The 14,861-nt window shown below is 40.5% G+C and overlaps 1 protein-coding gene across 50 annotated transcripts in view; it reads right to left on the bottom strand.

The window, feature by feature from the left end:
- obscnb (obscurin, cytoskeletal calmodulin and titin-interacting RhoGEF b) overlaps positions 1 to 14,861 on the bottom strand; it is a 110,863-nt gene that overhangs the window by 63,787 nt on the left and 32,215 nt on the right. For all 50 annotated transcript variants that reach the window (XM_083781349.1, XM_083781370.1, XM_083781375.1 and 47 more), the window contains exons 26-36: positions 12,766 to 13,032; positions 9,980 to 10,249; positions 9,031 to 9,300; positions 8,009 to 8,275; positions 7,261 to 7,527; positions 6,613 to 6,882; positions 5,805 to 6,074; positions 4,001 to 4,267; positions 3,496 to 3,759; positions 1,448 to 1,714; positions 441 to 707 (exon numbers count right to left, since the gene is read on the bottom strand). In XM_083781349.1, coding sequence (XP_083637475.1) covers positions 441 to 707; positions 1,448 to 1,714; positions 3,496 to 3,759; positions 4,001 to 4,267; positions 5,805 to 6,074; positions 6,613 to 6,882; positions 7,261 to 7,527; positions 8,009 to 8,275; positions 9,031 to 9,300; positions 9,980 to 10,249; positions 12,766 to 13,032 — 2,946 coding nt within the window. The remainder of the gene's footprint in view (positions 1 to 440; positions 708 to 1,447; positions 1,715 to 3,495; positions 3,760 to 4,000; positions 4,268 to 5,804; positions 6,075 to 6,612; positions 6,883 to 7,260; positions 7,528 to 8,008; positions 8,276 to 9,030; positions 9,301 to 9,979; positions 10,250 to 12,765; positions 13,033 to 14,861) is intronic.

Below are 14,861 nucleotides of genomic sequence, written 5' to 3'. Positions count from 1 at the left end.
CCAATGGCAAACGCTACGATTGTACAGTAACAGATTCCAGAGAAAGAAAGGAAAACGATGAAATTATTTTATGAACCACATCAGCATCATCTGAAGTAGGACTCCAAGACAAAAAACAGAGATGTTATAAATAACCATGTCACATGTTATGTGCTGTATAAGTGTAGTACTCAACCTTGACCGTGTACTATGTCCTTACACTTTAACAAACATTTAAAAATAAATAACAGCGCTGCTCATCTGCCAAGTAAAAAAAAAAATCTGATTAAATCTGTTCAGAGTGCTCTCTGTTAAAGACAAACAAGCAGACAGACAGATGCAGACAACAACAATACACCCACTCCATTGGCTGTGGGTGCAAAACAAAATAATATCGAAATCCGTAAAACTTTTTCCCACACAATTTCCGTTGTCCAATTTTTTTCACATCCTCCTCCTACCCTTGATCTTGATGCTGGCTGTGGTCTTCTGGTCTCCACACACACAGCTGTATTCTCCACTGTCTTCCGGCACCACAGTGCTGATCAGGAGTTCGTTCACGGAAGCTTTCTGTTTCATCTGGTACTTTTCTCCAGACTTCAGCACCTGTGTTCCCTTCCTCCATTCCACAGGAAGCCCAGCTTTAGAGAGCTCACAGTGCAGAGTAACACTGGCCCCTTCCTCAGCCTCCTGGCTCTCCAACTTCTGCTTGAAGGTCACTGGCTGAGCTGAAGTAGTATTAGTTGTTGTTAGTAAATACACAATGGCAACGCTACGATATACAGTACAACTACTAAATTCCAGAAGACAGTGTTAATGCCAATTTCAGTAAATGAACAAAAAGCAGTACATGAAATAATGTTATACACCAGTGGTTTTCAACCAGTGGTCCTTGAGAGGGTTCCAGGTGGTCCCCGGCTAAATGATGGAGAGAGAGTCGGTAACCAAACGGACCCTTATTAGATCTTTGACTTGTACGGGTCCATATGGTTTAATTTTACACTCTCAAGAGTTAAATTAGTGTTAAACATCTGCATTACTTAATTTACAAGAAGTGTACAGAGAATGTAAAATAATTGTTATTATGATCCACATTACAATACAGCATGGAATTGTGACAAATTATTATCCAATGACAACACAATATCTAAAAGTCTTGAGTCTGACAGGCTATATCTCATCAAATGGTGGTCCGTAGCTCAAATGCCAAATAAATAATGGCCCTTGATATGAAAAGGGTTGAAAACCACTGTTATGTACATCATTAGCATCAGCTAAAGCATGGCTCCAAAACAAAAACGAGAGATGTTAAACCCATGCAACATGCTATATGTACTGCATAAGTAAGTATAGTGCTCAAACATGGCCTTGTACTATGACTAATACTTTAACAAAAACAAAAAAACAAAATAATAATAGTGCAGCTCATTGTCCAATTTTGTTTTCATTTTCCACATCTTCCTCCTACCCTTGATCTTGATGCTGGCTGTGGTCTTCTGGTCTCCACACACACAGCTGTATTCTCCACTGTCTTCCGGCACCACAGTGCTGATCAGGAGTTCGTTCACAGAAGCTTTCTGTTTCATCTGGTACTTTTCTCCAGATTTCAGCACCTGTGTTCCCTTCCTCCATTCCACAGGAAGCCCAGCTTTAGAGAGCTCACAGTGCAGAGTAACACTGGCCCCTTCCTCAGCCTCCTGGCTCTCCAACTTCTGCTTGAAGGTCACTGGCTGAGCTGAAGAAGTATTAGTTGTTTTGTTAGTAACCGGCGAAAGCAAAAGACATACACACATGCCAGGAAAGATAAGTAGAAAATATGTTTTATCAAATCATTCCAATATCAATCCAATGTAGATTGTTGCTGGCCTTTGGTGGTTGCCCAAAATTATGCAACCTTCGTTTGGCCTATCATTGACATAATGTGCAATGTATCCATTCCAATATATGATACGTCAATGTGACGTTAGCACAAACGCCCTACCGATTAAAAATAATAATAATTACATACTAGGGATGTACCGATGAGACATTTTGGCCGATATAGTTATCCGATATAATTAATTGCTGCTATGGCAAATAACCGATATAACCAATGTCGATTTGGTCTCATTCTGTATTAAGAAAATATAATATTTTTTTGCCATTCTGAAAAAGGCTTATAATCTCTGAATTAAAAAATGTTCCTACTTGTTGACTGTTTTGAAAGCTTCCCCAGAAAACATTGATATAATTTGCAGCCTTCATCATAACAAAAGGCTTTTTCAGGCTTTTTAATTATTTCTTCAACATAATTATAAAATAAAATATCTGCTAAAACCGATATTTTATTTCACCGATACGATTACCGATATATAATTTTAAGGCCAATATCGGCCGATACCGATGTGTTTGCCGATTAATCTCTCATATTGCATACCCATCCTTTATTTGACATGGGTATGAGGAATGATACGGAGATGGTGATAAACGTGTTGATTCGTCAGCTGCCATTTAACACCTAGTAGGGCTGATATGACATCTGACCAGTCAATGAAAGCTAAACAGGCAGGGCTGGGCTGTAAGTGACAGTCTGGCACCGCAGCAGACTCTGCATTAAACATCCTTCTGGGGACTAGAGCTTCCACCATGGAGTTCAGCAAGACTAGAGGAAAGCGCCATGTCAAGCATGGACGAAACTGAGTCACCAAACATGACTGCTTCAGATAAAGTGGTATTGTGGTAGAGTTCTCAGCTGAGGAGCCACTGGAGTTTATCCAGGCACGGGGTGGAAAAAAGTGACCTTTGAAGGTTCACAGAATGGATACGTAAGGGGCGAGGTCGGAAGACAGCATTACATGCTGTTTTCAAACAACTCCCTTTTCCTACTCTGTCAGGAAATCCAAGCGGGACTATTATTATTACATTTAATTTAGATTTCTCCAGAATGACTTTAGTCCTTGTGAAAGAGACTTTAGTCTCAATGTGGTTTTTACTGGTTAAATAAAGTTTAAAAGAAGAGAAAAAACAACAGTAGGCAGAAAACTCTGATCGTCTGGCTATGCCACAGAAGTACAGCTATGTAACAGGATTGTATTTTAATGAGGAGTGGACTAACGTTAAACCACACAGATTAATTTTCTAATTATACAGTTAGTTACTGTACAGAAAGTCATGGTTATAGGGTTATTAAGATAAGCAATACTGCATGTACCGCTTAAATAATATTTTGTTATCTTTGCAACCAAATTGCATAAGGCTATGGGTGTGTGATAAACAAATTATCGTATCAGCCTGCATTTGCCAATGGCCTTGCATTGATATGCTCAGCAATTATACATTTCTGGGTATTCATCTATATTTATCAAACACACATTGCCTTATTTAGTTCCAAAGACAAGGAGAGATTAGTATTTTCAGCAATGTAGCAACCATGGTGGCCATGGGGGACATGTTTCTTGTCTGCAAATAGTTTGATACGTTTCTCCACAACTTCTATTACGCCATTTTCTTTGCAAAAAAGGAAAATCCTCCTCCTACCCTTGATCTTGATGCTGGCTGTGGTCTTCTGGTCTCCACACACACAGCTGTATTCTCCACTGTCTTCCAGCACCACAGTGCTGATCAGGAGTTCATTCACAGATGCTTTCTGTTTCATCTGGTACTTTTCTCCAGACTTCAGCACCTGTGTTCCCTTCTTCCATTCCACAGGAAGCCCAGGTTTAGAGAGCTCACAGTGCAGAGTAACACTGGCCCCTTCCTCAGCCTCCTGGCTCTCCAACTTCTGCTTGAAGGTCACTAATGCTGCACAATCAATGTTAGTTGACATTTTAATTCAAGGTTAAATTGGTGGTTGGCTACATTGTTTGGAATTACAAATCATATAACAACCTCATCATAGTGTTTCTTCCGGAAATAGATTTATTTGGTGTCACAGTGAAAAAGCTATGTTCCCTAGCATCCTTCCACTTTTGGTGGAATTCACAGTAAACTATACGTCGTCATTTAACCACATTCAACCTGCCGTTTGTATTTAATTCCGTACCAGTGACTTTAACATCTGCAGTTGTCTTCTGGTCCCCACACTCACAGGAATACTGTCCACTGTCCTCAACGGTCAAGTTTTTGATTTGGAACTGAAAAGAAGTCTCCCTCTGTTTCATCTCATACTTCTCCCCAGCTTTGAGAATTTCAGAGCCTTTCTTCCACTGAACCGTGACATCAGAATTTGATAGCTCACAGCACAGCGTCATGGTCTCTCCTTCCTTTTTATCCTGGTTCTGTAGCTTCTCTTTAAAACTGGCAGGCAGCGCTATGGTAGAATTAACAAGCATTATATCTCCATTAATTCAAACAAGAATTGTTTGAATGTGATGAAAGAATGAAAGAAGAGGAAAACGGTTTTCAAAGTGAATCAGGGCTGATGATCAAGGAACAACTTTTGTGTTTCTTTTTCTAAAAAATTAAGTCCCAGGAAATGTTTTACGTGTGTAAATGATCAGAAACATTTGCTCAAGGCTGCATTCACAACTAAACACTTATACGGACTGTGTTTACATACTGTACACCAGTTCTAATGGGGTTCATTGTTAGTGTACATTAAAGATATTATCTCATTAAACAAAGGGATTCAATTCAAAGCCTAGGTAAATGCCAGAAGAGGTGTTGAATAAAAACAAGGAAAATAGAAAATATTGAAAAAAAAAAAAACACACACACACACACACACACACACACACACACACACACACACACACACACACACACACACACACACACACACACACACACACACACACACACACACACACACACACACACACACACACACACACACACACACACACACACACACACACACACACACACACACACACAAAAGAACTGAGACAAAACAATGCACTGTTTTCAACTAATTTACACCCTGGGGGGGCAATATAATTACTGTCTGGCCCCTGGGGCTAAACTGGTAACAACAAAGGGATGGAAATCCTCCCCTAATGCCTGGGAGGGAGTGGAAGTGGGCTGCAGAATGATTATGTTTGGCACCACTGGAAAATTACTAGGGTAATTACTAAGCATTTACTAAGCCAGATTACAAGAATAGCGGTGACAGAATCATGAAAGAGCCACATGGAATATTTCAAAAGCAAAATAAAAATGCTAAATCGTATCCAAGTAACACTGCAATAATAATCCTATGACCAAAATAAAACAGTCACAGAATGTAATGCCCCTTCTTAATTTTATTTTTATTGAACTGTCAATGTTTTCCCTCAGTGGCACATTGAACAATAGCCGAGTACCCAGCTTGGATTATTGCACAGGTGAAAAACATTTAAAAAAAGCTGCCCATGCCCTTCCCCAGATCATTAACACACTACTATGGAAACTTTCATTCCAATCTGACCTGGGATGTGAACAGGCTACTATAAATGAGTCATACCATATTAAGCAGAGCCGCCTAGCTAGACAGCCACACAGGGGGGGAAGTCGCACAGCTGTAAATATACTCTAGTACCCAGCCAGTCACACAACGTTATGTTGTTTGTGTTGAAAACATGCGGCTAATATGGCACCAATCATTCGGAGGTGTAATGTATATTGTAACATGCCCCAAACTCAGCAATCTTAAACCACACTGTCAAGCTTACGCTATATTGTTGTATATTGACACCACCTTGCCTAAAGCAGAATGATAACATTTGGTTTCAGATTTGGGGATGCTATACGCAGTGCCGGAATGTAAAAAATAAAGTAATTGGTATAACTGTAAAGTGTGCTCACCTGGGCCATATACCGTATGTTAAGGATGCAGGATATTTGCATCACTGTAAAAGCAGTCTTACCTTTCACCTCCAACTTGCCCTTGGTGGTGGCTCCTCCGATGACCTCACAGCTGTACTCCCCGGAGTCCTGAGCGGTGACGCTGTGGACGGTCAACTTCATGACCGTATTTTCCTGGCTGATGTCATACTTCTCACTCTTCCTCATGGCCTTGCCGTCCTTGGACCACTTCACAGTCATGTTGGCCTGCGTGACTTCACAGATGAACACCGCATCGTCCCCGTGGCTGGCGCTAACGCCTTGCAGTCCCTTTGACACAGACGACGCTTTACCTGCAATGAGTTCATAGGATATCCATTGCTTTAACTGTTAACTTCATTGACCCCATTATGGTCAAATGTTATTTATGGTCCTTTAAATCATACATGGGCAACTGGCAGCCCCCACCTTCACTTAGCGTGGCCGTCAGGTTAATATCAGAATACTAATTGATTTGCAAACATGACCCGCTTTAATTACTTCAGTCTAAATGAGTAGCTTAATGCGTAGTATTAAAAGGTTATTGTCTTTTTGATGTCCAATGAACCGGAGGTTCATAAAGTTAACATAACTATAATTAAAGGCATTTGAAAGGCATTTGAAATTAAATGCCTTTTTTGGATTCCAATTCAAAAGTAGCAAACAATAAATCAGGATTTCAATTCAAATATAGCAAAAACATTGTGTCATAGCAAAAAATAGCCGATCTACAAGCTCAAAACGCAATAATATAAATATGCAATGTGGCCCTCTGGAGTGAGTGTGGTAATATAGTGGCCCTCTCCATCGTCAAAGTTGCCCACACCTGCTTTAAATGAACAGATATCTTACCTTCAACTGCTAATGTTGTCTTGGAGCTCAGGTCATTGATGTTGAAGGTCACCTCACCGGCGTCAGCAGGGGTGACGTCCTTGACGGTCAGTGTGTGCTTGCGGCCTTTAGTGGCGACCGTGAAGCGCCCCCCATCTGTAACGGTTTGGCCGTTCAGCGTCCACGAAAACGCGTCGGTGGTTTCCCGAGAGAGGATGCACTCAAATCCACACGACTCTCCTTCGTTCACCTCCACTGACTTCAGCCATTTGGTGATGCCGATGCCAATTTCTAACATGAAGGACGGAACATGTAACAAATAACCAAGGCTTTGAAGCATTTTGGTAGCAGCAAGACATGGTGCATAAAATGGGCATATAGCAACAGGCAACAATGGCTACTGTACATCTTGTGCCACCCCTTATTAACCCTTATCCCTGAACTAATATGTCATTTTTTACAATAAAAAAAAACCCATTTAAAATAGTACAAATAGCCGATCTACAAGCTCACAATGTCTCGATGTAGATCGGCTATTTGAACTATTTTAACATGTTTTTCAAAATAGTAAACGGCAAATACGTTTAGGGATAAGGGATAAGGTTGGCGCAAGATGAAGCCCTTCACAGTGTTTTGTGAAATGAATTTGACAATTCAAAGAATACCGACCTCTCACGGTGACCTTTGACTTGGACACCTCGGTTCCCAGGTCGCAGGTGTACTCCCCCGCGTCCTCCTTGGTGACGTCCTTAATGATCAGTCCCAAGGACCTACCCGTGTGCAGGAGCTCATACTTGGGTCCGGCCTTCAGGACGGCGCCATCTTTCTTCCACGCGGGGGTCACCCTTGGCTTGCAAGCCTCACATGCCAGGGTTATCATGCCTTTCTCCTCTCCGACGACGTCGTCGAGAGACTTGAGGAAGACCGCACGTTTCTCTGGAGAGTTAAGTGGGTTAAATTGTTTTTATTTAAAGGTTTTGTATATCCATTTTGTTATTATACTGTGAGTGTGTACTGTAAACAAAGGAAAAAAATCAACCTGAATATAAGTTTTGATGTATTGAGACACACAAAGAAGGGGTAGGACTCAATATGTTTTTCAATAAACTACTCCTTTTTCAAACATAAACATAAGTTAAGGATTATGAAAGATCATTATTATTATTTTTGACGCTTCTTATTTTGTTTTAAATAATCTAATTGTCCTTTATTTCCTTTGTCTTTTCTCATATATATTTTAAATAAACTTAAACACTTTCAACCTGGCTTCCCTTTTTTGAGCATGTCATTATTATAGTCTAAAGAATTTCAAAAATATTCACAAAATGTTCATGTACTGATCAGAGAAAACAGAGAAAATAGCTCATCGATAACCTCCAAAGTGGTTCATGAAGCAACGGTTCCAAATGGCTCTTACCTTTGACCTTTAGGGTGACAGATTCTTTCACCTTGCGGACTCTGAAGGTGACGGTGCCACCGTCTTGTGGCGCCAGGTTCTTCAGTGTGAGTCTGTGCAGCTTTCCGTCGTGCGTGATGGCGTTGACCTCGTTGGTGCAGAGCTCCTTGTCATTTAGCAGCCAGTGAACCCCTTCGTCGGCATAGTTGATCTCACAGGTGAACACAGCATCACTATCTTCATCCACCTCAGTGTCCACCAGGTGCTTGGTGATGTTTATTTCACGCTCTGATCAGGAGAAAACAAATGAGATCTTTTTTTTTAAAGGACGTCAGAGTGCCTCTCCGTACCTATATGTGATAGTTACTTTTGACCTTGACTGTGACCTTGAACTTTAACGTTTTTGACCCAAAGGTTATCTATTACTACAGTTTTATTTTTTACCTTGATTGTGAACTTCACCTTTGACCTTCCTATCCAAAATGTAGGCTAATCATCTCTTTGGGAGATTTACTGATCACTTACACCAAGTTTCAGAACAATCTGTGTATCTCTAGTTATTTTGTCACACAATACAAACACAGGCCAAGCAGCCATGCTGTACGCACGGTAGCATAATATATATTTTCTTTATCTCTGCCAGGCCAGAATTTCTGCCTGACTATTTAGCTAATTTTCTAACAAAATACACGTTTTGCTACAATATCTACATATTTTGTCATGAACTCCTGCAAATCCTGAGTCATGTACTCATCTTATTTTTGAGGGGCGCTAGCCCCTCCTAAGGTCTAGCTATTAGTGTGTGTCCACAAACATTAAATTCCCATTGACAATGAATGGGCAATTGTACGTCATAGTGTACTGTAAACACAAACATTGCGTAACACAAACATTGATATGTTGTATAATATGAGGCTTTCAACTCTCAGTAAGAAGTCGGCGATGATGTACGACGATGAGAGCGCCCCTCACTTCACACGGGTGTGATTTTTCCGATTACATTTCGGTGATTATACAAAGGGATTGGCATATACTAACTGTACCTTCCACAGTGAGTGTGCCTTTGCTTTCAGCAGGTCCAGACTGACAGCGGTATTGTCCGCTGTCTTCTCCCGTGAGCTTCTGGATGGTCAAATGAGCCCTCGCTGCATCTTGCTTCATGGCGTATTTGTCCGACGCCGACAGAGGTGTTTGACCTTTGAACCAGCTCACCACCTCCTTGGGGGCGGCGGAGAATTTACAGCTCAGTGTGGCCGAGCCTTTCTCCTTCGCCTTCACATCTTTAATGGGCTCTGTAACCTCCAGAGGGCGCTCTAGGGAAACAAATAATAATTGTGTTGTTACTTTTCACTGCTTGAATACGATGGGCCATGATGTGCTGGTATTTCCTTTCAACAGTTTACAGACAGTGGTGGAAAAAGTATTCACATTTGTACTATAAATACTGCAGTATAAAAATGCTATATTGCAAGTCAAATAATTAAAAATGTACTTGAGTGAAAGTACAAATGTAATGGTATCAAAAATGTATTCAAAATAAAGTGCAAATTGTGCAGAATGTCCCATTTCCCAATTTGAAATGCGACGCATTGTGAGCTTGTAGATCAGCTATTTTCAAATTGCGGAAATATGGGACTGAACTGTGGGTAATGTATGTTTGGTCATAATAATCTAAATCTACAAAGTAACTCGTTTTTCAAAACGTTTTCAAATATTTAGTAGTGGAGTAAAAGTACAATAGTTGTCTCTGAGATGTAGTGGGGTAGAAGTAAAAGTATTGGAAATTGGAATTACTCAAGCACAACAAAGTACAAATACTGTACTTTGTATATTAATGACATAGTTCAATGTTGAAAATGAGTGGTATCCCCCTTTAAATACAGTACTTAAGTAAATGTAAATGTTACTTTCCACCACTGACAAACAACATCAAAAATCATGAATCATACGTTATAATAAATATAAACGTTTCACCAGTTCACATTACCTTACCTTTGACAGTGAGTTGGGCCACACACTTGCTCTTGCCAGCGGTGAACTGCACGGGGCCCGTCATGGACGCTTTGGTCTTCTTGAAGGTGAGTCGGTGCATGGTGCCTTCCTTCTCCATCTCCACGTCGGCGCTCTCCTGCACGGCCGCTCCGCTCAGGGCCCACAAGGGAGCCTTCACCAGCTGCATGCTTACCTCCACCTCGAAGACCGCGGCGAAGGGCTCCGTCACCTCTACGGCACTGAGCTCCCTCACAATGCTGATGGACTGCTCTGGAGAGGCCATAGATAGAGAGAAGGGTTTTAAACTGAAGGAGGTGCAGCCCGCCCATGCCGTGCTTCCAGAAAAAAAACCGTAGTTAAGTTCACACACACACACACACACACACACACACACACAAACACAAACACACACACACACGACAAAAGGAATGAGGCACTCATTCCTTTTGTCCAATTAAATGGCAAATAAATGCCATTATTATATCAAGACTAACGTGTCATGATATAATATATATAATGCCAGGAGCATCTTCATCAGAGTCATGATGACAGACTGTTGAGTAAAGTCAAATTCAAAGGAAAAGAGGGCACTGTTTCTCCTTTATTTGCAGATGGGTTCTCAGATTGTGATGACTGATGTCTCCTCATTCCTTTTGTCTGCTGACGTGCTCCTGAGATGCACCGCACCTGCTATTAATTGTTTAATGTGCGATGGACCTCCTTCTCTTCTAGAGAGACATACCGTGTCTGTGTCATATTGTTTCTGTGTGGCAAAGAAAATGTGAAGACTCTGCAACTTTGTGTACCAGTTTGTATACTAAATAATTCACAACTAAGGCGGTAACCATCATACTTTGATGTACTTTTATAATGGGTATTTGCCAGTCATGAACTAAATAATTTTACCCAACTAGCCATAAGTAGTGAACAAAGATTTTTTGATTTATGTTTATTACAAGCAAAAAGGGCTATAGCTTTATCATGGAAAAAGATAGGCAAACCAAGTATTGCTCAGCTAACTATGCCTTCCTTTGGAAAAAAAAACCCTACTCTAAAGAATAAACAAAAACAGTTTGAAAAAATCTGGAGACGATTTATTCAGTATGTTACGGTCAATGATTTATCTCATCTAACGGATGAGTCTGGAACTGGATAATTGTATTCTCTGTAGTCGTTTGGTCTTGCGGCAATAAGGACTCTGTTGTTCTTGCCAGTCTAATTTATTAGTACTTATTGTACTGTATTTAAAGTATGTTTTGTATGTTTGCGTTTTGTTTTATAATTTTAAGTGATTGTATAGTCTGATTTTGTGTTGCCATGTATATGTATAAAAATGCAATAAACATATTAAAGGTATATTCAGTGATTTCACTCAAAAAACCTTAGGTTTTGTTTTTGGCTGGGACCTAAGCCTTTCATCCAATCAGGATAGAGAGCCAAAAACGAAACCTAAGGTTTTTTGACCCCCAGGGGTTAACTGGGGACAGGGAGGAACTCCTTATATGGTCAGCACACTCTATAGTAGAGAGGATTATCACAACAAAACAAAAAAATAAGTGATATTTGAATTAAGTGAAATCACTGAATATACCTTTAAAGAAAACGGCCAAGAATGCAGTGGAAAGATTATACAGTAGATGAATGACATGAAGCCGATTTGCGCAAGCTTGCTCTGGCTGTAGGCATTGAGTTAAAGGAGAATTCCATGCTAGAATGCTTTCTTATCTTTCTTACCTTTTTGTAGTTGTTACGTCCCCATCAAAGAGGTCCAGGTGTTTTTTTGTGCAAAAACTCCTTGGCTATTTTCCCTACCATAAGCCCTCAATGAATTGCATTGCATTGAATGGGAATTGAATGGGGCTATGGGGTGTTATGCTAATTCACTTATTTCCATCGAAAGAAGTAGTAAAGTGTGCCGCTTGGGATAATATTTACATTATGAAGAGAGGATATATACAAAGAAATTCTAATTTTGAGCGATGGAAATAAGTGAATTAGCACAACACCCCATAGCCCCATTCAATTCAATGCAATTCATTTAGGGCTTATGGTAGGGGAAATAGCCAATAAGGAGCTTTTGCACAAAATAACACCTGGACCTCTTTGGTGGGGACGTAACGACTACAAAGAAAGGTAAGAAAGCCTTTTAGTATGGAATTCTCCTTTAAAGAAAGATGTGAATGAGGTTTTCTTGCTTGAGGCATGTTTAAATTATGTTTATTTCCTTGTAAAATGTAAATTAAATGTTTAAACAACACAAGTCCTACATCTTTATTCCCGGGCCCATTGTCCTCCATGCTGGTCTGTGACATCATGTGGGTCAATTGCCAATCTTTATTCACTCCTTTATAGAATTTATTATTGATGCCATTTATCTTTTAGGACACAAAGGTTGCAGAAATGTGTTCACATATTTCACCATGTTACATGTACGACTGCTGGGGTCCGATGTACTAACAGTCCTACAGTCCTACACCCTACCTGTTAGTATGTCTAACCAACGTATGAACCCCATCTGCTGATTAGCAGATTATGCTAAAACAGACAGACAGACAGACAGACAGACGGATAGATAGATATAGATAGATTAGATATATATTATCCATCTATCTTTAAGGTACCTCATTGTCGATTAGTCTGATGGCATGAAATCAAAGATTTTTTTGGAATAACTCATATTCATCGTATATCATGAATGCCCTATGCCTGACCATACGGCCAACCCAAAAAACCATGTTTATACAACAGTCCTCAAAAGAACCTCGGTCATCTTCCGCCCCGGTTACCTTCCACGAGAAGTTTACAGGAGGTCTCGTCGTCGCCGGCGTCACAGGTGTAGGTGGCTTCGTCGCCCGCGTCGACGTCGCTGATGGTGAGATAACGGTACACACCTTCGCTTCGGACCTCGTGCTTCTCGCTGGGCCGGACCTCCTTCTTGCCCTTGTACCACTTGACCTTGGCACTGGCGCGAGACACTTGGCATTCGAGGTAGCCACGGTGCGCATACATCGCTATCTTATCCCTGAGCCGCTTCACAAACTTGACGGGCAGCTCTACAGCAACAACGACACCGTATCAATCACCGTAGGCATTAGCATTAGCGTTAGCATGGATGCAAATAGACTGCCAATGTCAAACGCATCGTCAAAGCCACAATATTAAGGACAGAGAATGATCGATTCCAAATCATCTTGGAGCCAATAGTACGCAGGTCTAATGACCATTTCATGGACCATCCTTCCGCCCTTACTATACTTCAGCTAGAGCAAGTGGCAAGCATGGTGTAATTACAACATTAAGCTGCTCATATACATTACATCAGCTCAGTACAACTTACAGCAGAGTTAACATTACTGTTAATATGACAAGGAAAAGCAATTACGTGTAAAGAGTGAATTTATTTATTATGTTTGTCCAATTGATATAAAATCTATATTTGTACCCGTGAACCTCCACTGACCTCATGCCATCTCATACTACCAGCTCATTTAATAGCTCATTCAAACGTCTTTAGACAACCACAGGTCCACAAATCTATATAATAACCAAGTCAAACAAGTCAGGGAACCAAGCCCACCGCAAAAGTAACGACGTCTCACCAATTACCTCAGTTCAACAAATGCAATCAAAAACAAGTCTTAAAGCTACTTAAGCCGCCATATGTATTAATAAAACGGATGTGCGACACGGGCATCACCAAGGGCCGTCACCAGAGGGGATTGTTAGGTGCAGTCTAGACGCACTGCTTGCTTTTGCGCAAAATTCATTTTCAGTTCAAAGAACAATCTATCCACTAACATAAGAGAGTGTCTGTCCATCCTTTGCATCTTTTAAGGTCCAACTAAAAGGATGGATCATGGACAATCAAATGTGAACATTTTTAAATGGGCCTAAATGTAGGTTTTATTAGTTTCCTTGAGGGTCCTTTTCACTGTTGTTGACAGACACAGATACAGAGTTCTCCATCTATGGGAATATCAGTCGTATCGGCGGTGGGAGGTAGGTGTGAGAGAGACCTCTAGTTTTAGAAAGCTAAAAGGGAAATGCATGCAAGGAAGGCACATGTGGGATTCCATGCTAGAAATTCCAGAAGGCCATATCCTTTTAGGCATGAAAGTGTAATGTCCCAAAATGGACACTGGCTTTAGACGTTTAGAGTAGACCGAAGTCAGTCTACGTGCTGAACAATTTTGTGTGAAACACAACATCCCCAATATGTTGAGGCTCTAATTTGTTATAGATTTATTACTTGCAGTATGTAGTGTATTTATTTAAGAGTGACTGAGGGAGGGGAGTATGCAATCTCCACACAGAAATGACCGGTGGCAGGGTTCAAACCCATTGCCTAAACAAGGCAAAACAGAAGTTTTAACTTCAAATGTTCTTGAGAAATTATATCAGAGAACAGCCCCCCTCAAAAAGCATTTTGTTTTATCCATCAGTGCTGGTATTTCCTTCCACTACATTATTTTTCACAGACCACCACAATAATCCTGTTAAGGCTTTGTCAGCATAATTGACAAGATTTCCTTAGATTTCTCTTCTCTCTCTCTCTACACTTTCCTGTCTAAGAAATAAAGCAAGAAATGCTGAAAGAAATAACTTTCAAAGAAAAGCACAAAAAAGCATTTTGTTCTCATTGCCATCAGATCCCAATGAGGCATAAAGGCCTGAACGGATAACATTCATGAATGCAGGCTGCAAGCGGATATCATACTTGACCCGACTAAAACATTGTCAGACTGTTACATCAGATTACCTACTTGAGCAAGAACACATAAATCTTTGAAAATTCAGCCTGATTATAGAACCATTTGGGTCTAGTATTTATAAATATTAGGTTGCATGTAAGCATTGCTATTTCTACTACATAGCAAGCACA

Source organism: Protomyctophum parallelum, assembly GCF_964188405.1.
Source record: "Protomyctophum parallelum genome assembly, chromosome: 14".
In the NCBI taxonomy this organism is placed as follows: domain Eukaryota; kingdom Metazoa; phylum Chordata; class Actinopteri; order Myctophiformes; family Myctophidae; genus Protomyctophum; species Protomyctophum parallelum.
This window is presented reverse-complemented; position numbering and strand designations above follow the sequence as displayed.